This window comes from Scyliorhinus torazame, chromosome 9 (assembly GCF_047496885.1).
Source record: "Scyliorhinus torazame isolate Kashiwa2021f chromosome 9, sScyTor2.1, whole genome shotgun sequence".
NCBI lineage: Eukaryota > Metazoa > Chordata > Chondrichthyes > Carcharhiniformes > Scyliorhinidae > Scyliorhinus > Scyliorhinus torazame.
Genome location: NC_092715.1, coordinates 10,952,645 through 10,976,012, shown reverse-complemented (window position 1 = coordinate 10,976,012; position 23,368 = coordinate 10,952,645). Strand labels below are relative to the sequence as shown.

The window sequence follows — 23,368 nt, the reverse complement described above, 5'->3', positions numbered from 1 at the left end:
ACACTTCCAACCTATCCCAGTAACCCCACCTAACCTTTTTGGACACTAAGGGCAATTTATCACGGCCAATCCACCTAACCTGCACGTATTTGGACTGTGGGAGGAAACCGGAGCACCCGGAGGAAACCCACGCAGACACGGGGCGGATGTGCAGACTCCGCACAGACAGTGACCCAAGCCGGGAATCGAACCTGGGACCCTGGAGCTGTGAAGCAATTGTGCTAACCACTGTGCTACCGGCTGCCCTCAATGTGTCACAAGTAGGTTTACATTAACACAGAATGTTGTGAGTTTCCATGGGATCACCTCCGAATCTTCCAAACTCAAGAGAGTGTAAGCCCGATTTATTCAGCCTCATTATAGGACAACGCCCTCACTCCAGGGACCAATCTACAGAACCTTCGCTGTACCGCCTCCAATGCAGGTGTAACCGCTCCTCCATGTGGAGACCACAACTGCACACAGTATTCCAGATGTGGCCTCACCAAAACCCTGCACAATTGTGACGAGCCTTCTTTATTTCTGCACTCCAATCACCTTGCGATAGGGCGACGCGGTGGCACAGTGGTTAGCACTGTGGCTTCACAGCTCCAGGGTCCCGGGTTCGATTCCGGCTTGGGTCACTGTCTGTGCGGAGTCTGCACGTTCTCCCCGTGTCTGCGTGGGTTTCCTCCGGGTGCTCCGGTTTCCTCCCACAAGTCCCGAAAGACGTGCTGTTGGTGAATTGGACATTCTGAATTCTCCCTCGGTGTACCCGAACAGGCGCCGGAATGTGGCGACTAGGGGATTTTCACAGTAACTTCATTGCAGCGTTAATGTAAGCCTACTTGTGACACTAATAAAGATTATAATTATTACCAAAGACCAACCCTTTTTGGCAAGCAGAATTCTGAACAGAGAGTGCGTGTGCGGAAACTGCAGCTGATAATAGTTGCCGTCACGTAATGACATGTCAGCCAGCTCACCTTATAACTTTACAGAGGTGGGGATCTCTCAACACTGCTCAACAGTGACACCCCTGATCAACAAGTGAACTACAGCAGGAATTGATCCAAGGCCTGTTTGAGGCCCAACAACCAGCCTTGTCACAAGATCAAAAAACATTCGCAGATGTGGGCAGATCATTTGTCCCATCTTAATTTATCCAACCAGATTAACCCTGCACTCCTTATTTTTGACTCGATTGGTTTCTTAAATGTTTCCACTATCCATTCCACCATTCTGAATGTTGATCTCTCTCTCTCTCTGCACGAGGGACCGACATGAACAGGTCCAAAGTTACCCCTCATTAACTAAAACCTCTGACCAGTTCAGTTCCCACTGTTTAAAGTATTCACCCAGGTTAACCGCTCCTTACTTTCTTATATCCCTCTATGAAACTGCTTCTCGTCTAGGCTGAACCTCCGAAAACCTTTCAGTCCCTTTGTAATCTGGTTAAGTTCACTCACTGTCTTCCGCCATTGGTGACAAAGACTTGATGAAAGATAGAATTGGTATTCCAGCTCCAGCTGTTCATACTCTTAAAGGTTAAGAGTATGAAACGCTTTAAAGGTTAAATCTCACGGAATCCAGGGCGAGGTAGCCAATTAGACACAAAATCGGCTTGGCGACTTTTGTAAGGGCCACGAAGAATCCAGCACGAGTTTTAAGGATACAAAGTGATAACATTTATTTACAATAGCATATATACATAACAGTAGCAGTAACTTCCCTTGCTCCATACTCCTTCCTGCTGGTTCCAAACTGGCCAGCTTTATTTATATTAGGAGTTTACTAGTGGTTTCTCCGCCCTCCTCATTGGGGAAGCTCATACTCCCACAGGATTGTGGGATAGTCATTAGTCCCCAGCCAATGGTAAATAGGCAGGTTATAACATCCCTCCCCCCAAAGTCCAAGGAATCCACCGAAGACCCTGGCGAAGGAGGGCGTCGGACTCGTTTGGCCGCAGGCCGGACACCATTTGCACGCGGCGCTGGATCAGGCGGCGTGTAACGAGACGGAGACCGGCGCTTCCGTGATGAGCGGCACAACGGTTGTACACCCACGGCCCGTGGACCCGAGGATTCCCCCTCTGATGCATCCTGTGTCTCCATCTCGGAGTCAGAGTCTGCTGCCTCCGTCATGCCAGCGTCTCTATCTCCATTCGGTTCTGTAACGACCTGCGCAGGCTTCGAGTGAGGCACCAGTGGAAGATTGTGAGGACTACCTTCCCTTGTCTCTGGTCTCTGCGGCTGTTGAAATGAGCTCCGGGGGCGGGGAATCTTTTGAGGGGATGGTTTTCTGGACCGAACGTGGTCTACATGTTTTCGCTGGAGACGACCCTGGGCTTGCACTTGGTAAGATATAGGGCCCGTTTGGCGAAAGATTACACCAGGAACCCACTGGGCACCACCAGCAAAATTCCGAACGAACACTGGGTCACCGGGCGCAAACTGCCGAATCGGCCGATGCCGAGAAAATCCCTGTCCCTGCCGTTCTTGTGTGCGGCGTACTTTTGCGCCAATGTCCGGGAAAACCATACTAAGGCGGGTGCGAAGTCTCCGGCCCATTAGGAGTTCTGCGGGAGCTACCCCAGTCACTGCATGGGGGGGTGGTCCTGTACGTAAACAAAAAGCGAGCCAGTCTCGTGTCCATTGATCCGGAAGACTGCTTCTTTAGGCCTCTTTTGAATGTCTGCACTGCGCGCCCTGCCAACCCATTTGAAGCCGGGTGGTAAGGGGCAGTGCGGATATGGCGGAGGTCGTTCATCTTCGTGAACCACGCAAACTCCTCACACGTGAATGGAGTGCCGTTATCCGTGACCAGCACTTCGGGGAGGCCATGCGTACTAAACGATAAACGCATCTTTTCAATTGTTGCGCAGGACGTTGTCCCCTGCATCTTATGCACCTCTAGCCATTTGGACTGGGCGTCAATTAGTAGAAGGAACATGGATCCTTGAAAAGGGCCTGCGAAATCTACATGTAAGCGTGCCCAAGGCCGCCCTGGCCATTCCCAGTGATGTAGGGGTGCGGCCGGCGGAAGCTTCTGATGCTCCTGGCAAATGGAGCAGTTTTGGGCCACCTTCTCAATGTCGGTGTCGAGGCCTGGCCACCAGACATAACTCCAGGCCAACATTTTCATTTTGGTCACACCTGGACGCCCATTGTGCAAGTCTGATAGTATCAGCTCCTGGCCTTTTTCCGGGACAATCACACGCATCCCCCACAAGAGGATGCCGTCTTCCACGCTGAATTCTGACAGCTTGGAGGAAAATGCCCGCAACTCGCCTGGGAGCTGTCTGTGCTGCCCACCATACAGGACTATGTGCCGAACCTTTGACAGGACTGGCTCCGTCTGGGTCCACTCACGGATCTGTGATGCCGTGACAGGCAAGGTGTCCATAAAATCTAGGGTCGCAACCACCTCACCGGTCGTGGGGGTCGACATGGGGCCGGTCGATAAAGGCAATCGGCTCAGTGCGTCGGCATTTGCTATCTGCGTACCTGGTTTGTGCTCCAGAGAATACTCGTATGCAGCAAGCAACAAAGCCCAGCGCTGGGAGGCAAAAGCTATCGGTCGTTCGGCCCCGTTCTCCATCTTGTGGGACAGGACGGCCCCAATACCATACGGGGATGCATCACATGTGACGAGCAAAGGCGTTCCAGGATCATAGTGGGTTAGTAACCCAGACGACGACGATTGTTGCTTTACCCTCCGGAAAGCGGTTTCTTGCGGCTGACCCCAAACCCAGGTGTGATTTTTCTTTAGCAGCAGGTGTAAGGGGGCCAGCGTAGTTGCCAGATTGGGGAGGAACTTCCTGTAATGGTTTACGAGACCGAGAAAAGAACGAAGATGCGAAGTGTCAGTCGGGGCAGGGGCATGTTGAATTGCACGCACGTTCTCTGCGACGGGGTGCAGACCCTCGCGGTCCACCCGATAACCTAGGTAGACTACTTCCTTTGCCTGAAATACGCACTTTGTGTGACGTAAACGGACTCCAGCCTCCGAAAGGCGTCTAAGGAGAGCCTCCAGATTTTCCAAATGTTCCTGCTCCGACGTCCCTGTAATCAAAACGTCATCTAAGTAGACAGCCACACGTGGTAAACCTCTCAAAATGCCCTCCATAACACGTTGAAAAATTGCGCAGGCAGAGGATACTCCAAAGGGCAACCGTGTATATTCATACAGGCCCCGGTGTATATTAATCGTTACATATGGTCGGGAGGCAGGGTCCAGCTCCAACTGCAGGTAGGCGTGACTCATATCTAATTTTGTGAACGAGAGTCCACCTGCAAGTTTCGCGTAGAGATCCTCTATGCGAGGCATTGGATATCGGTCGAGTCGGGAAACCGTATTCACTGTAAGTTTATAGTTGCCACACAAGCGAAGTGTGGCATCTGGCTTCATTACAGGTACAATTGGTGCTGCCCAGTCAGCAAAGCGGACGGGCCTGATAATACCCAAACTCTCCAAACGAGTGAGCTCCCCTTCTACCTTCTCGAGCAAGGCGTAAGGCACTGGGCGCGTCCGGAAATAGCGCGGCGTGGCTCCTGGTTCAACTTTGATACGGGCTACGGCCCCTTTTATTTTCCCCAAACCTCTCTGGAATACATCTGGGTATCGTCCTAGCACCTCAGTCAACCCTCAAGAAACTGTTTGGAGGATGTGCTGCCATTGCAACCGCAAATGGCTCAACCAGTCCCGACCCAACAGGCTGGGCCCATGGCCGCGCAGCACGATAAGTGGGAAACGCCCCTCCTGGCGTCCATAGACAACAGGGGTCATTGTACTTCCTGCAATGTCCAGTGGTTCCCCCGTGTAGGTGGCCAACCTGGCCTGTGAGTCGGTTAATGTAAGGGTCTGTATACCCTGCTTGATGCAGTCGAATGTCCTCTGGGCGATCACGGAGACTGCTGCGCCCGTGTCCAACTCCATCTCAAGCAGGTGACCATTGATCTGTACTGTCACCTTAATGGGGGCCACACGGGGAGCTGCCACACAATGCAGCTGCAGGCAGTCATCCTCCGTCTCCACGTCCTCAGGAGTGGTCGCCGCAGGTTCATCCACATGGAAGGTACGGCCTCTGGGCTGGTCCCAGTTACGGCCCCTGGGCTAGTCCCAGTTTCGGTCGGACGACGGCGCCTCTGGCGCCCCCAGGACCGCCGTCCGCGACGGGGTCGGCGCCTACAAGTCTGACACGGACATGGCTCCTCATCCATTGGCTCTGGAGAAGGCTCCCTTCGGGGAGGAATGTCCGACGGCCACTGGCGTCGGTCTGGACGTTGCCTCGCCCAAGGTACCGCAGGAGTGCGGAGGGACGTTTTCGGACAGAAGGGGTTGCGCCCCAAGGCATGCACTTCCATTCCCTGTAGCTCCTGTACTCCTCGTTCTGCGCTCTCTCGGGACAATACTATTTGAATGGCCTGTTGTAAAGTCAATGTTGGCTCCGCTAACAACTTTCTCTGGGTGTCCGCATTGTTAATACCGCAAACCAAACAGTCGCGTAACATTTCTGACAAAGTCTCACCATAGTCACAGTACTCCGCAATCCTGCGTAGCCTGGATAGAAAATCGGCAAGGGATTCTCCAGGGGTCCTCTCAGCGGTATTAAACCGGTAACGCTGGACTATCGTGGACGGGGTTGGGTTAAAATGTTGCTCCACTATATTCACAAGTTCATCAAACGTTTTGGTGTCCGACGCAGCTGGGTACGTAAGGCTCCTAATCACCCCAAACATATGCGGGCCGCAGGCGGTGAGCAATATGACCACCTGGTGCTTGTTTTCGGTGATATTGTTTGCCCGGAAATAGTAACGCATCCGTTGTGCGTACTGGTTCCAGCTTTCCAGCGCAGCATCAAAAACATCCAAACGTCCGTACAGAGGCATGGTATAATAGAAAACAACTTCCAACCTGTATCCAACAAAAATCCAGGGAGGTGGCTTCAGCAGTGTAGACAGCTATTCACTTTAACCCTCGTCGCCAGTTTTGTAAGGGCCACGAAGAATCCAGCACGAGTTTTAAGGATACAAAGTGTTGCTCTTTCTAACTTTAGTCTGTTTGCTCTGTTTCGGTCACCTTTGCTCATGTGTCGCCAGGTATCTTTCTGATACCGCCACGTGGTTCAAGTTCAGGTTATGATTAATAACACAGCACACCGCTTAGTAAGGATTAAAACAACGGTCATTTATTATAGACAACAAGCAATATTAATACCCTAATACTACTTTCTGTATAATAAAACCTATCACTACTGGCCAATACTTAACTTAGGAAGAGCCCACCAGGTCAGGGAAACGAATGGCTTGTCCAATCAAATCTGGCCCGCGGGGTTCAAAAGGCTGCTACAGGTCGGTGGCTAGGTGTCTCTACCGGATAGCGATCGTTGGATTCAAACTTACTATACACGGTGGCTGGTCTTGCGAAGGTCTCGAGCAGGCGAAGATGAGAGAGAGAGAGATCTGAACTTGGACCTTCGCTTTTATAGGGCCCTGAGGCTTCCCGCCTCCCAGGGCGGCCCTTGACCCTGAGTCCCAAGTGATTGGATTCTGTCCCCAGTCTCTGGGGTCGATGTGTCCAATGGTGAGGCAATTCCTCGATCGGGGGGTGGTCGCTCACCTGTCTTTGTTTCGGCCACTGCAGGCGCCGACAGGTCTGGCCCGGTATTCAATTGCTAATATGTTGCAATTGTTCCCGGGGATAGCCGATTTAACTGTGGATGTCTGAGTAGATTAGGTGTAAACAGTCCTGAATGAAACTGCGGATACCTGGGTTGAAGGGCTGTTGATAGCCCTGAGTATCGATCTGGGCTACGTTCCCAGAGCTGAATATGCAATACTGTCTGCAGCTGCCTGCTTGTGTCTTCTTGGCTGCTTTTCCCAGCAGTCTTTCAGTTTAGCCATTTTAAACTGGGTTTTGGCCAGATTAATCGGAACGCAGCCATTTTACATGGCTACAAAAGTAAGAACAGTTATTTACTGTAACATATATACATAACAGTAGCAGCAACTTCCCTTGCTACATACTCCTTCCTGCTGGTTCCTGAACTGGCCAGCTTTATTTATACTAGGAGTTTACTAGAGGTTTCTCCGCCCCCCTCATTGGGGAAGCTCATACTCCCACAGGATTGTGGGATAGTCATTAGTCCCCAGCCAATGGTAAGTAGGCAGGTTATAACAGCGACCAAAGCCAAAGAGTGATTGTGGAGGGTTGTTTTTCAAACTGGTGGCCTGTGACCAGTGGTGTGCCTCAGGGATCGGGGCTGGGTCCACTGTTATTTGTTATGTATATTAATGATTTGGATGAGAATGTCGGAGGCATGGTTACTAAGTTTGCAGATGACACCAAGATTGGTGCCATAGTGGATAGTGAAGAAGGTTATCTAGGACTGCAATGGGATCTTGATCAATTGGGCCAGTGGGCCGATGAATGGCAGATGGAGTTTAATTTGGATAAATGTGAGGTGATACATTTTGGTAGATCGAATCGGGGCAGGACCTACTCAGTTAATGGTAGGGAGTTGGGGAGAGTTACAGAACAAAGAGATCAAGGAGTACAGGTTCATAGCTCCTCGAAGGTGGAGTCGCAGGTGGACAGGGTGGTGAAGAAGGCATTCGGCATGCTTGGTTTCATTGGTCAGAACATTGAATACAGGAGTTGGGACGTCTTGTTGAAGTTGTACAAGACATTGGTAAGGCCACACTTGGAATACTGTGTTCAGTTCTGGTCACCCTATTATAGGAAGGATATTGTTAAACGAGAAAGAGTGCAGAAGAGATTTACGGGGATGCTCCCAGGACTTGATGCTCTGAGCTATAACGAGAGGCTGCATAGGCTGCGACTTTTTTCCCTGGAGCGTAGGAGGCTTCGGGGTGATCTTATAGAGGTCTATAAAATAAAATGGGTTGTTACCCATGCCACGTGATAGCGAGACGAGGAATAGGGAGAGAGAGGAGTTGAACACGTGGCTACAGGGATGGTGCAGGAGGGAGGGTTTCAGATTTCTGGATAATTGGGGCTCATTCTGGGGTCGGTGGGACCTCTACAAACGGGATGGTCTACACCTGGACCAGAGGGGTACCAATATCCTGGGGGGGAAATTTGCTAATGCTCTTTGGGAGGGTTTAAACGAGTTCAGCAGGGGCTTGGGAACCTGAATTGTATCTCCAGTATACAGGAGGTTGAGAGTAGTGAGGTCATGAGTAAGGTTTCAAAGTTGCAGGAGTGTACCGGCAGGCAGGAAGGTGGTTTAAAATGTGTCTTCTTCAATGCCAGGAGCATCCGGAATAAGGTGGGTGAACTTGCGGCATGGGTTGGTACCTGGGACTTCGATGTTGAGGCCATTTCGGAGACATGGATAGAGCAGGGACAGGAATGGTTGTTGCAGGTGCCAGGGTTTAGATATTTCAGTAAGCTCAGGGAAGGTGATAAAAGAGGGGGAGGGGTGGCATTGTTAGTAAAGGACAGTATTACGGTGGCAGAAAGGACGTTTGATGAGGACTCGTCTACTGAGGTAGTATGGGCTGAGGTTAGAAACAGGAAAGGAGAGGTCACCCTGTTAGGGGTTTTCTATCGGCCTCCGAAAAGTTCCAGAGATGTAGAGGAAAGGATTGCAAAGATGATTCTGGATAGGAGTGAAAGCAACAGGGTAGTTGTTGTGGGGGACTTTAACTTTCCAAATATTGACTGGAAACGCTATAGTTCGAGTACTTTAGATGGGTCCGTTTTTGTCCAGTGTGTGCAAGAGGGTTTCCTGACACAGTATGTAGATAGGCCAACGAGAGGCAAGGCCATATTGGATTTGGTACTGGGTAATGAACCAGGACAGGTGTTAGATTTGGAGGTAGGTGAGCACTTTGGTGATAGTGACCACAATTCGATTATGTTTACTTTAGTGATGGAAAGGGATAGGTATATACCCCAGGGCAAGAGTTATATCTGGGGGAAAGGCAATTATGATGCGATGAGGCAAGACTTAGGATGCATCGGATGGAGAGGAAAACTTCAGGGGATGGGCACAATGGAAATGTGGAGCTTGTTCAAGGAACAGCTACTGCGTGTCCTTGATAAGTATGTACCTGTCAGGCAGGGAGGAAGTGGTCGAGAAAGGGAACCGTGGTTTACTAAAGCAGTCAAAACACTTGTCAAGAGGAAGAAGGAGGCTTATGTAAAGATGAAACACGAAGGTTCAGTTAGGGCGCTCAAGAGTTACAAGTTAGCTAGGAAGGACCTAAAGAGAGAGCTAAGAAGAGCCAGGAGGGGACATGAGAAGTCTTTGGCAGGTAGGATCAAGGTTAACCCTAAAGCTTTCTACAGATATGTCAGGAATAAAAGAATGACTAGGGTAAGAATAGGGCCAGTCAAGGACAGTAGTGGGAAGTTGTGCTTGGAGTTCGAGGAGATAGGAGAGGTGCTAAATGAATATTTTTCATCAGTATTCACACAGGAAAAAGACAATGTTGTCGAGGAGAATACTGAGATTCAGGCTACTAGACTAGAAGGGCTTGAGGTTCATAAGGAGGAGGTGTTAGCAATTCTGGAAAGCGTGAAAATAGATAAGTCCCCTGGGCCGGATGGGATTTATCCTAGGATTCTCTGGGAAGCTAGGGAGGAGATTGCTGAGCCTATGGCTTTGATCTTTAAGTCATCTTTGTCTACAGGAATAGTGCCAGAAGACTGGAGGATAGCAAATGTTGCCCCCTTGTTCAAGAAGGGGAGTAAAGACAACCCCGGTACCTATAGACCAGTGAGTCTTACTTCTGTTGTGGGCAAAATCTTGGAAAGGTTCAGAAGAGATAGGATGTATAATCATCTGGAAAGGAATAATTTGATTAGAGATAGTCAACACGGTTTTGTGAAGGGTAGGTCGTGCCTCACAAACCTTATTGAGTTCTTTGACAAGGTGACCAAACAGGTGGATGAGGTTAAAGCAGTTGATGTGGTGTATATGGATTTCAGTAAAAGCGTTTGATAAGGTTCCCCACGGTAGGCTACTGCAGAAAATATGGAGGCATGGGATTCAGGGTGATTTAGCAGTTTGGATCAGAAATTGGATAGCTGGAAGAAGACAAAGGGTGGTGGTTGATGGGAAATGTTCAGACAGGAGTCCTATTACTAGTGGTGTACCACAAGGATCTGTCTTGGGGCCACTGCTGTTTGTCATTTTTATAAATGACCTGGAGGAGGGCGTAGAAGGATGGGTGAGTAAATTTGCAGATGACACTAAAGTCGGTGGAGTTGTGGACAGTGCGGAAGGATGTTACAAGTTACAGAGGGACATAGATAAGCTGCAGCGCTGGGCTGAGAGGTGGCAAATGGAGTTTAATGCAGAAAAGTGTGAGGTGATTCATATTGGAAGGAATAACAGGAAGACAGAGTACTGGGCTAATGGTAAGATTCTTGGCAGTGTGGGCGCGCAGAGAGATCTCGGTGTCCATGTACATAGATCCCTGAAAGTTGCCACCCAGGTTGAGAGGGTTGTTAAGAAGGCATACGGTGTATTAGCTTTTATTGGTAGAGGGATTGAGTTTCGGAGCCATGAGGTCATGTTGCAGCTGTACAAAACTCTGGTGCGGCTGCATTTGGAGTATTGCGTGCAATTCTGGTCGCCGCATTATAGAAAGGATGTGGAAGCATTGGAAAGGGTGCAGAGGAGATTTACCAGAATGTTGCCTGGTATGGAGGGAAGATCTTATGAGGTAAGGCTGAGGGAGTTGAGGCTGTTTTCGTTCGAGAGAAGAAGGTTAAGAGGTGACTTAATTGAGGCATACAAGATGATCAGAGGATTGGATAGAGTGGACAGTGAGAGCCTTTTTCCTCGGATGGTGATGTCTAGCACGAGGGGACATAGCTTTAAATTGAGGGGAGATAGATATAGGACAGATGTCAGAGGTAGGTTCTTTACTCAGAGAGTAGTAAGGGCGTGGAATGCCCTGCCTGCAACAGTAGTGGACTCGCCAACACTAAGGACATTCAAATGGCCATTGGACAGACATATGGACAATAAGGCAATAGTGTAGATGGGCTTTAGAGTGGTTTCACAGGTCGGCGCAACATCGAGGGCCGAAGGGCCTGTACTGCGCTGTAATGTTCTATGTTCTATGTTCTAATGAGGGGCATCGATAAGGTAGATAGTCAACCGCTTTTCCCAAAGGTAGGGAAGTCTAGAGCTAGAGGGCATACGTTTAAGGTGAGAGGGGTGAGATACAAAAGAGCCCAGAGGGGAAATGTCTTCACACAGAGGGTGCTGAGCATCTGGAACGAGCTGCCCGAGGCAGTGGTACAGGTGGGTACAATTTTGTCCTTTAAAAAGCAGTTAGACAGTTACATGGACAGGGTGGGTATAGAGGGATATGGGCCAAATGTGGGCAAGTGGGACTAGCTTAGTGACAGAAACTGGGCAGCATGGACAAGCTGGGCCGAAGGGCCTGTTTCCATGCTGTAAACATCTAGGACTCTGTGAATCTTGAGATGAAACCAACCCTCATGGATTGGATTTTCCTGGAGTCTTCAAGACTTTGCAAACCTTTAAAAATGGCGGGCGGGACCCGGACACAGAAGCCCCTCTTCCATGTCCCATATCCAACGTTTGCTGGTAGGGGAAAGGGAGAGGGGCTCAATGTTGAGTTCAAACTGACCCCATTTTGGCTGTTGCAAGGACCTTAACCCACAGTACAGAAGCTATAAAGTGTTGGAATAGATGTAAATGTTCCTGGATGGTAGAAAAGATCTGTATAATTTTCATGATCTGATTCTTTTTTAAATCCCCTGCTCTTTAAACTTTAACGCTTTGTGACATCTGCAGCCTCAGATATTTCAGGAAAACTTCGACTGGACTACTTTGATTGAAAGGCCATCTATGGCGGTTAGAAAAAATATGCAGCTTCTGACTTTGCCATTTAAATAGCGTTCTTTGTTGACTATTCTCCAAGGGCTATCGATATGTCACGATGAATGCTTGGTTGAGTTTCAAAAGCAAAGAGTTCTGAGTTTATTTTTAAAAATAAGCCAAAGTTTATTTTTCATCTCTAAATGTCTCCTGAGGTCTGCCCATGGTGTGTAGTGGTGAGTAGCCATGGAGGTGGCATGGCGGGTACGAGGGGACATGGGTGTGCGGGGAGGGGGAGGGCAAGAGGATTTAACAACTTCTGAAGCAACTTGTATGGTGTCCCAGAGAACTGAGGCAGGCCATCTAACCATCAGCACTTGCCTGTCCTCCTGTTTGTCCTGGTGGGATTTGAACCCATGACCTCAGATCATTAGCCTGGGCCTCTGCATTACTGACCGAGTGACAGTAGTTTCACTGTCTGGTTCCAGCTTGGGCAGGTTTAACTGTATCCTACATCTCTTAGCCCCTCTTCCTCAACGCCCCCCCCACACCCCCATCCCTCCCCGCCACCACCCCCCCATCTCCTCCCCGCAAACCCCCAAATACATACACACAAAGATGGAAATCGCATGTTTGGGGGCCTTTTTTAACCAAGGCGGATCCAAGTGAAAATCCAATTTTAAAAGTGTTTCCTGAGGTTTGGTGGGAGCGGTTTAACCTCTGATTCTCCCTCCCTCTCTCTGTGCGATTATTTATCCGACATACACAGAGTAGCACTGGCTGAGGGGGGGGTCGCACAGTACTAATCTCACTGCACCAGTAATGCAGAGGCCCAGAGTGGGGACATGGGTTCAAATCCCATCACGGCAGCTGATTGTAATTTAAATCTAATGGACAAAACTGGAATATAAATCTCGGGTGGAATTCTCCCCTACCCGGCAGGGCGGGGGGTCCCGGCGGGAGGGAGTGGCGGGAACCACTCCGGCGTCAGGCCGCCCCAAAGGTGTGGATTTCTCCGCACCTTTAGGGGCCAAGCCCTCACCTTTAGGGGCTAGGCCCGCGCCGGAGTGGTTGCCGTCCCGCTGGCTGGCGTGGAAGGCTTTTGGCGCCACGCCCGCCGGGGCCGAAGGGACTCCGCTGGCCGGCGGACGTCCGCGCATGCGCGGGAGCGTCAGCGGCTGCTGACGTCATCCCCGCGCATGTTCTTCTCCGCGCCGGCCATGGCGGAGGTTGACACAGGCCCGCCCGCCGATCGGTGGGCCCCGATCGCGGGCCAGGCCACCGTGGGGGCACCCCCCGGGGCCAGATCGCCCCGCGCCCCCCCCAGGACCCCGGAGCCCGTCCGCGCCGCCTGGTCCCGCCGGTAAGGGAGGTGGTTTAATTCACGCCGGCGGGGACAGGCATTACAGCAGCGGGACTTCGGCCCATCGCGGGCCGGAGAATCGCCGGGGGGGGGGGGGGCGCCGACCGGCGCAGCGCGATTCCTGCCCCCGCCGAATCTCCAGTGAGGGAGGATTCGGCAGCCGGCAGAGGCAGGATTCATGCCACCTCCCGGCGATTCTCCGACCCGGCGGGGGGTTGGAGAATCCTGCCCCTAGTCTCAGTAACCATGAAACTATCATCGATTGTGGCAAAAACCCATCTGGTTCTCTAATGTTCCTTCAGGGAAGGAAATCTGCCGATCTTACCCGGTCTGGCCAACATGTGACTCCACTAATGTGGTTGACTTAACTGCCCTCTCGCATGACCCGGCAGGACACGCAGTTGAAGGGCTATTCGGGATGGGCAACAATTGCTGGCCCAGACTGATTCCGGACATGGCGGTGTGACGTATGAGGAGAGAGTGACTCGGTTGGGATTGTTCTCGCTGGAGTTCAGGCGAATGAGGGGGGATCTCATAGAGATTATAAAATTCTAACAGGACTGGACAGGGTAGATGCAGGGAAGATGTTACCAATGATGGGTGTGTCCAGAACCAGGGGTCACAGCCTGAGGATTCAGGGTAACCATTTCGGACAGAGGTAAGGAGACATTTCTTCACCCAGAGAGCGGTGAGCCTGTGGAATTCATTACCTCAGGAAGTAGTTGATGCTAAAACACTGAATATTGAAGAGGCGGCTGGATATAGCACTTGGGGAGAATGGGATCAAAGGCTATGGGGAGAAAGCAGGATAAGGCTATTGAGTTGGATGATCAGCCATGATGGTGATGAATGGCGGAGCAGGCTCGAAGGGCCAAAAGGCCTCCTCCTGCTCCTATCGTCTATGTTATATTTCTATGACACGTACATCTGGTGAAAGACTAAAGACAAAGTTGATGTGTTAAGTGAGTTGGTTCAACGTTGACTGCAACTGGATGCAGTGAAGCTAGAAACAGGCTTCTGACACAGGAGACGGTCCAACACTGTTTTATTGAACTTGCTGATTGCTGTACATAGTCTGCTGTGAGTTGACACTCTATCAATCTAACTGCTAACCTCCCACTGGCCTGACCAGACTAACTCTCTACCTCATGGTGATAGTGCTCACTGGCTTGTGCACTCTGACTATCTCAGTCGCTGTGTCCTGTAGGGAGAGCGAGAGTCTTAATGCCCTGTGTGCTTTACAGTGGTGGTGTCCTGTCTGGTGATTGGTTGTTATGTGTTGTGTGTGTTCATTGGTTATCCTGTGTGTCAATCACTGCCTATCTGCATCTCATTATATACATGAGTGGATATTATGACAAAAGTGAGGCTGTCAGCTGTGGTGCTGTAGACACACGTTGGGGAGTGACTGCCGCTGAACTCGGTGATAAGGATTAGTTTAGATGAGAAAGATGTTAATGGCGTCCGGTGTTATGGGGTGTGAGAGATTAGAGCAGCAATGACTAAGTGAGACCGTCCATGGGATTGCTGTCGCGTCTTGTTGTTAATCCTTCAGCAGCTGCACGCGTGCCGTGCCCAATTCATTGAAAAGAAACAGTGGGCGTGATTGTCCGCTACCCGGCGGGCTGGGCCATACCGGTGCCGAGGAGCGGCGTGAAGCACTCCGGCGTCGGGCCGCCCGGAAGGTGCGGAATCCTCTGCACCTTCGGGGGCTAGGCCGGCGCTGGAGTGATTGGCGCCGTGCCAACCGGTGCCGAAGGTCCTCCGCCGGCCGGTGCGAGTTGGCGCATGGGCGGGAGCGCCGGCGTGGTCCCAGAATCGCTGCCGTGATTCCTGCGCATGCGCAGGGGGTTTCCTCTCCGCGCCGGCCATGGCGGAGCTTTACAGCGGTCGTCGCGGACGGAAAGAACGCCCCCACGGCACAGGCCCGCCCGCAGATCGGTGGGCCCCGATCACGGAATTCACACCGCCCCCCCCCCCGGCGATTCTCCAGCCCGGCGGGGGGTCGGAGAATCCCGCCCAGTGTGTCTTCCTGGAACGCTATTGGAAACCATTTTGTTCACAACAATCGCTGTGATATGGAGAAAGGCAGGAATCCTGTAGATCTCACTTCTTCTATCTCAATGTTCTGTGAACCTTTCATCTCTTTATTTCCTCTTGAAGGACCTACAATTACAGAGTGCCGTTCGCTGGAGCAGGAAACGTTCGCATGCCGATGGAGCGAGGGAAACAACCAGAACCTGACGCAACATAGCCAACTAAAATTCTTCTATAACAACGGGTCAGTAAGGTTTAACAGTTGTGATTGCTGAGTCTTTGTTATCTATTCAATGATGTGTCTATCTTTTACATTGTTGAGACTCGCACGAATGAAGAACTGGAACTCCAAAAATATCCAACAACTAGATTAGATTCGAGCAACTAGATTAGAACCCATCATTTTCTGCAGTTATCTTGACTAAATCTAACAGACCCATTGACCTTTATGTAGGAAGTCCTTGTATTCAGAATTCCCAACAGATTCCACAATTGTACATTGAGCCAATCTTAAGCTTTGCAGTATTGCCCTCTGATGTGAGAATATATCATGTAATAATCAATAATAATAATCTTTATTAGTGTCACAAGTGGGCTTACATTAACACTGCGATGAAGTGACTGTGAAAAGCCCCTAGTCGCCACATTCCGGCGCCTGTTCGGGTACACAGAGGGAGAATTCAGAATGTCCAATTCACCTCACAGCACGTCTTTCGGGACTTGTGGGAGGAAACCGGAGCACCCGGAGGAAACCCACGCAGACACGGGGAGAGCGTGCAAACTCCGCACAGACAGTGACCCAAGCCGGGAGTCGACCCCGGGTCCCTGGCGCTGAGAAGCAACAGTGCTAACCACTCTGCTATCGGGCTGCCCATTACCCCGTTACAAACAAGCTTTTATTGTTGTTCCTGATCATTCCCCATCGCCAATGTTGTTTTTTGTTCTTCATTCTCTCAGTGTGACGTAACATTAACAAACTTCCAGTTCTCCAGCCCTCAGTTATCCAATATAAATGTTAAAGGTTGTGACCTCTACTATGTTTATTAGCAGCCTCGTGTTTAAGGAGGTGACTTACCGAGTTCCTGTGTTAGTGTGTCTTCTCCACCAATTTCTTCCTGATTATAGCTTTCTATCTAACCCACACTGTACAAGAAATAGTTGTTTGTCAAATGGTGTGCTAATTATTGACTGACTGCTGTTGTTGTGCAGACACAGCCCGAGCTGGAGGGAATGTCCAATCTCTCAGAGCGGGGAGAGCACCTGTTACCTCAATCAGTCGGACAGCAGGGAGGCTGAGGTTTGTGTCAGGCTGCAATCTGACAACGTCACACACCAGCAACGCTGCTTTACCTTCCATCGTCCTGGTAAATAAACAGCTCCCTCTGCGCCTCGCTGTGTCACCACCATCCCCCCCCGCTGTGCCACCCCCCCTCGCTGTGTCACCCAGCTCCCTCTGCGCCTCGCTGTGTCACCCCCCCCCCCGCTGTGTCACCCCCCTCCCGCTGTGTCACCCCCCCTCGCTATGTCACCCCCCCCTCGCTGTGTCAGCACCCCCACTCGCTGTGTCACCCCCCCCCCTCGCTGTGTCACCCCCCCTCGCTGTGTCACCCCCCCTCGCTGTGTCACCCCCCCGCCTCGCTGTGTCAGCACCCCCCCCTCGCTGTGTCACCCCCCTCGCTGTGTCAGCACCCCCCCTCGCTGTGTCACCCCCCCCTCGCTGTGTCACCCCCCCTCGCTGTGTCACCCCCGCCTCGCTGTGTCACCCCCCCCTCGCTGTGTCACCCCCCCTCGCTGTGTCAGCACCCCCCCTCGCTGTGTCACCCCCCCCTCGCTGTGTCACCCCCCCCTCGCTGTGTCACCCCCGCCTCGCTGTGTCACCCCCCCTCGCTGTGTCACCCCCCCCTCGCTGTGTCAGCACCCCCCCCTCGCTGTGTCACCCCCCCCCTCGCTGTGTCACCCCCCCCTCGCTGTGTCACCCCCCGCCTCGCTGTGTCACCCCCCCACTGTGTCACCCCCCCTCGCTGTGTCACCCCCCCTCGCTGTGTCACCCCCCCTCGCTGTGTCACCCCCGCCTCGCTGTGTCATCCCCCCCACTGTGTCACCCCCCTCGCTGTGTCACCCCCCCTCGCTGTGTCACCCCCCCACTGTGTCACCCCCCCCTCGCTGTGTCACCCCCCCTCGCTGTGTCACCCCCCCCTCGCTGTGTCGCCCCCCCCTCGCTGTGTCACCCCCGCCTCGCTGTGTCATCCCCCCCACTGTGTCACCCCCCCCTCGCTGTGTCACACCCCCTGCTGTGTCACCCCCCCCTCGCTGTGTCACCCCCCCCGCTGTGTCACCCCCCCCCGCCTGTGTCACCCACCACCCCCCTCGCTGTGTCACCCCCCCTCGCTGTGTCACCCTCCCACTGCGTCATCCCCCCCCGCTGTGTCACCCCCCCTCGCTGTGTCACCCCCACCGCTGTGTCACCCCCCCCCGCTGTGTCACGCCCCTCGCTGTGTCACCCCCCTCGCTGTATCATCCCCCCCACTGTGTCACCCCCCCTCGCTGTGTCACCCCCACCGCTGTGTCACCCCCACCGCCGTGTCACCCCCCCCTCGCTGTGTCACCCCCCCCTCGCTGTGTCACCCCCCCCGCTGTGTCACCCCCCCCCTCGCTGTGTCACCCCCCCGCTGTGTCACCCCCCCCCTCGCTCTGTCACCCCCCCTCGCTGTGTCACCCCCCCACTGTGTCACCCCCCCTCGCTGTGTCACCCCCCCTCGCTGTGTCACCTCCCCCTCGCTGTGTCGCCCCCCCTCGCTGTGTCACCCCCCCTCGCTGTGTCACCCCCCCGCTGTGTCAACCCCCTCGCTGTGTCACCCCCCCCTCGCTGTGTCACCCCCCCTCGCTGTGTCACCCCCCCCCCTCGCTGTGTCACCCCCTCGCTGTGTCACCCCCCCTCGCTGTGTCACCCCCCCCGCTGTGTCACCCCCTTCGCTGTGTCACCCCCCCCTGCTGTGTCACCCCCCTCGCTGTGTCACCCCCCCCTGCTGTGTCACCCCCCCCCGCTGTGTCACCCCCCCGCTGTGTCATCCCCCCCGCTGTGTCACCCCCCCCTCGCTGTGTCACCCCCGCCTCGCTGTGTCATCCCCCCCCACTGTGTCACTCCCCCCTCGCTGTGTCACCCCCCCTCGCTGTGTCACCCCCCCTCGCTGTGTCACCCCCCACTCGCTGTGTCACCCCCCCTCGCTGTGTCACCCCCCCCACTGTGTCACCCCCCCCTCGCTGTGTCACCCCCCTCGCTGTGTCACCCCCCCGCTGTGTCACCCCCCCTCGCTGTGTCACCCCCCCCTCGCTGTGTCACCCCCGCCTCGCTGTGTCATTCCCCCCCACTGTGTCACCCCCCCTCGCTGTGTCACCCCCCCCGCTGTGTCACCCCCCCTCGCTGTGTCACCCCCCTCGCTGTGTCACCCCCCCACTGTGTCACCCCCCCCTCGCTGTGTCACCCCCCCACGCTGTGTCACCCCCCTCGCTGTGTCGCCCCCCCCTCGCTGTGTCACCCCCCCTCGCTGTGTCACCCCCCCCGCTGTGTCAACCCCCTCGCTGTGTCACCCCCCCCTCGCTGTGTCACCCCCCCTCGCTGTGTCACCCCCCCCTCGCTGTGTCACCCCCCTCGCTGTGTCACCCCCCCTCGCTGTGTCACCCCCCCGCTGTGTCACCCCCTTCGCTGTGTCACCGCCCCCTGCTGTGTCACCCCCCTCGCTGTGTCCCCCCCCTGCTGTGTCACCCCCCCCGCTGTGTCACCCCCCCCGCTGTGTCATCCCCCCCGCTGTGTCACCCCCCCCTCGCTGTGTCACCCCCGCCTCGCTGTGTCATCCCCCCCACTGTGTCACTCCCCCCTCGCTGTGTCACCCCCCCTCGCTGTGTCACCCCCCCTCGCTGTGTCACCCCCCCTCGCTGTGTCACCCCCCCTCGCTGTGTCACCCCCCCCTCGCTGTGTCACCCCCCTCGCTGTGTCACCCCCCTCACTGTGTCACCCCCCCTCGCTGTGTCACCCCCCCCCTCGCTGTGTCACCCCCTCCTCGCTGTGTCACCCCCCTCGCTGTGTCACCCCCCCTCGCTGTGTCACCCCCCACTGTGTCACCCCCCCCCTCGCTGTGTCACCCCCCCTCGCTGTGTCACCCCCTCGCTGTGTCACCCCCCCCCTCGCTGTGTCACCCCCCCTCGCTGTGTCACCCCCCCTCGCTGTGTCACCCCCCCTCGCTGTGTCACCCCCTCTCGCTGTGTCAGATCTTTTAATCTATTTGTTCTCTGTTCAGTGGAAGCGGATGTTCCAATCTCCCTGAACTGGGCGCTCCTGAACATCAGCCGATCGGGATTATTGATGGACATCCAGCTGTGGTGGCAGGACCCGGTCAGTTCTGATGTCAGCTCCGGATGGAATTCACGCCGATATGAAATTCAGTACAAAGCTGGCGGAGCGGAACTCTGGGAATCGGTAGGTGTCTCAGCCTCTGTGAGGCAGCAGAGTGACCAACATCACCAGTGTGGCGGCTGTGATCGCTCAGAGATTTGGCGGTTATACGAGTACCCTGCACGTGTCTTCACTGGAAGAGATGGCGACCATAGACAAAGTAAGACAGGAGGCAGGAGAGAGAGCCCACAGGAAAACTGGGGAATAGGAGGCAGTAGAAAAGTTAGGCTCTGCCTGAAGTGGAGATGTCAATTAATCGGGATGAGATGCAGCTGAGGATTGTGAAGGAAGTGGAGATTCCAGGGTCACTGGTCTGAACCTGCCAACTTTCCTTGGACTCGGGGCTGGTACGCCAGCACAGTGGTTAGCACTGTCGCTTCACAGCTCCTGGGTCCCAGGTTCGATTCCCGGCTTGGGTCACTGCCTGTGCGGAGTCTGCACGTTCTCCCCGTGCCTGCGTGGGTTTCCTCCGGGTGCTCCGGTTTCCTCCCACAAGTCCCGAAAGACGTGCTGTTAGGTGAATTGGACATTCTGAATTCTCCCTCCGTGTACCCAAACAGGCGCCGGAATGTGGCGACTAGGGGCTTTTCACAGTAACTTCATTGCAGCGTTAATGTAAGCCTACTTGTGACACTAAAGATTATAAAAAAGATGCCAGAAGACTGGAGAATTGCAAATGTTACACCCTTGTTCAATACAGTGGGTAAGGACAGCCCAGCAACTCCAGGCCAGTTAACAGCGGCTGATTGGGACCTTTCGACAGACACGCGAGAGTGGACCTTGGCCAGGTGATCGGTGAATTCCTGGAATGGGGCCTTGGTAACCACAGACTCTTTCCACAGATCCGGGGTCAGATCACTGTAGGTCTCAGAGCTGGCATCAAAAATAGCAAAGGTGCCCAGTGTGACTGTGCGGCCTCTGGCGGAGGTGGGGCAATTGTCACGGGCAGCCACCTGAAGCAGTCTCTTGGGCACAGGAGGTGAGACAATACCAACACCACGGGGTGCATGGATTAGACGCACCAAAACTGAAACCGTGATGGCTGTCAGCTTGCATGGTGGAGGGTGTGGCTTTCCAATCTTGCTATCTCAGTCGTCCCTCCTGCCAGTGGCCTCTTCCTTGGAGCACTTGGCCCGGCATCATCAGCCGCAGCTGTGCGGAGCAACCTGGCGTCCTGCTGGCCCCCTTCAGGTAAGCGAATCGCTGGGCCAAGGGGCCCGTTGACGCCGGCGTGAAAGGCTCCGGTGTTTAGGCCGTGTCAACACTTAGCCGCCATTTCGGAGAATCCTGCCCAAGATCTTCCGATCCTCTACCAAAGGCCCAAGTTTAGGTACTGCCGCCCACTCCTTCGTCGGAGAATCGCCGGGGGCTGGCGTGAATCCCGCCCCCGCCGGTTGCCGAATCCTCCGGCACCGGATATTTGGCGAGGACGGGAATCGCGCCGGTCGGCGCCCCCCCCCCCCCCCCCCCCCCCCCCCCCCCCCGGCGATTCTCCGGCCCGCGATGGGCCGAAGTCCCGCTGCTGGAATGCCTGTCCCGCCGGCGAGGGTCAAACCACCTCTCTTCCCGGCGGGACTAGGCGGCGCGGGCGGGCTCCGGGGTCCTGGGGGGGGGGGGGGCGATCTGGCCCCGGGGGGGTGCCCCCACGGTGGCCTGGCCGCGATCGGGGCCCAACGATCCGCGGCGGGCCTGTGCCGTGGGGGCACTCTTTTCCCCTCCGCCTCGGCCACGGTCTTCACCATGGCCGACGCGGAAGAGACCCCCCCCGCGCATGCGCGGACTTCCGTGGCCGGCGAAGTCCTTTCGGCCCCGGCTGGCGTGGCGCCAATGGCCTTTCCCGCCGGTCGCCAGCGCCAACCACTCCGGCGCGGGCCGAGCCCCTCAAGGTGAGGGCTTGACCCCTAAAGGTGTGAAGAAATCCCGCACCTTTGGGGCGGCCCGACGCCGGATTGGTTCACGCCACTCCCTCCCGCCGTGACCCCCCCCCCCCCCCCTCCCAAGGCCTCTGCCACGTGCCCTACAGCGACCTCGCCCTGCTCACAACCACTGGAAGCCAAATCACCAGGGAAACCCCATCGACCACCAGCACCGTCCGCCATTTGGTGACGATTTTCAATCAGGACCAATAGCCTGAATTGGTCAGTTGGAGAAGTGGAGATTAATTAGTGAAAGTAGGCATGGGTTGGTTGAAAGCAAAATTTGTTCCCGCAAACGGGATTGAGTTGTTTGCTGAGCTAACAGCCGGGTGAGGAGGCCTTTGCAGTTGATGTGGTGCCTATAAGCTGGCAAAAGGTTTTGATTTTGTGAGATTAATTTTGTGAGGAATGTTGTAGCTGATACAATAAAACAGGCAACACGGACCCCAAACTGTCTGATTGACAGCCCATCCCAAGTTGTCCTCCAGAAGGTGGTGTGGAGCTGTGGAATTATCTCCTGGTCCTCGCAGGTGAAAGTATCGGCCCCATCGGGACGGAATCCGTTTTATTTGCACGGTTCACCATGATGGAGGGGGTCGGTCAGCTCAGCGGGTGGTTGGTTCGTGTGTCATTCAGGACGACACAAAGGGGGCTTTGGATTCCCATCCCAGCTGAGGGTCCTACCCCCTCGCCCTGTCCCCACCCCCTGCCCCCTCGCCGTGCCCCCTCGCCCTGCCCCCCTCGCCCTGCCCCCACCCCCTGCCCCCTCGCCCTGCCCCCTCGCCCCTGCCTACTCGCCCTGCCCCCTCGCCCTGCCCCCACCCCTGCCCCCTCGCCCTGCCCCCACCCCCTGCCCCCTCGCCCTGCCCCCTCGCCCTGCCCCCTCGCCCTGCCCCCTCGCCCTGACCCTCCCCCTGCCCCTGCCCCCTCCCCCTGCCCCCTCCCCCTGCCCCCTCCCCCTGCCCCCCTCCCCCTGCCCCCTCGCCGTGCCCCTGGAAAACCACCAGCAATGAGACAACCTGCCAAGATAGCAGCTGAGGTGCAGCATTAGCCGACAGTGAGCCAAGGAGCTGCCTTCAGGCAGAGCATACATTTCATTTTCCCTCTCGATCCGGGGAGCGAATCACCTCTGCCTCTGAAATCCGATTTTGCTGCATTAATAAATAAACTGCACGTACCGATGGGCTGGCGTAGCGCCCTCAACAGCACCCTCCTTTCTCCATGGACGCTGACTGACCTGCTGTGCACCTTCAGAATAACCTTCTCAATACAATGCATGAACATTGACGCGTCAGCTCAGGCTGGGACACAAAGAGGCCGGAGAAAGCAGGCGGCAGCTGGACGGAGCTCCTGCTCTGTGTCTGAGGCCTTGTTGAAGAGGGAGAACACTGCCTTTCCAGCCTGCTGTGTGCCATCAGCCAGGCCCCCCAGTGACAGGCTCGTGTTCATTGAGTGCCACTTGAAGTAACAGGCGATCAAACCCACCTCGCGTTGAAGTGTCCTTTCACAACCACTGGCTGAGTGGAGCCTCGAGTTTACATCAGGTCCAACTGCAGAAATAAATGTTGTTGGAGAATGGTTTAACACAGAGGAAACTCACTTGATTCTGTGTTTTGTTTGTCCCTCTCTGATGTGATTGGTTACTTCTCTAGTAATGGGCTTGAATCGTCAGTTTTCAAACATTGACATGATGGTAAATAGGTTGATAGTAAAATAATTGAACCTGATTTGGTGTTGCTAATAATCTTTATAGTTATCATAGATAGTGTCACAAGTAGGCTTACATTAACCCT

At 54.5% G+C, this 23,368-nt stretch overlaps 1 protein-coding gene across 3 annotated transcripts in view; it reads left to right on the top strand.

Moving 5' to 3' along the window:
• The window catches only part of LOC140429063 (growth hormone receptor-like), a 470,486-nt gene that overhangs the window by 353,405 nt on the left and 93,713 nt on the right, over positions 1 to 23,368 (top strand). For all 3 annotated transcript variants that reach the window (XM_072515603.1, XM_072515601.1, XM_072515602.1), the window contains exons 3-5: positions 15,336 to 15,453; positions 16,419 to 16,573; positions 19,505 to 19,683. In XM_072515603.1, the coding sequence (XP_072371704.1) occupies positions 15,336 to 15,453; positions 16,419 to 16,573; positions 19,505 to 19,683 (452 nt within the window). The remainder of the gene's footprint in view (positions 1 to 15,335; positions 15,454 to 16,418; positions 16,574 to 19,504; positions 19,684 to 23,368) is intronic.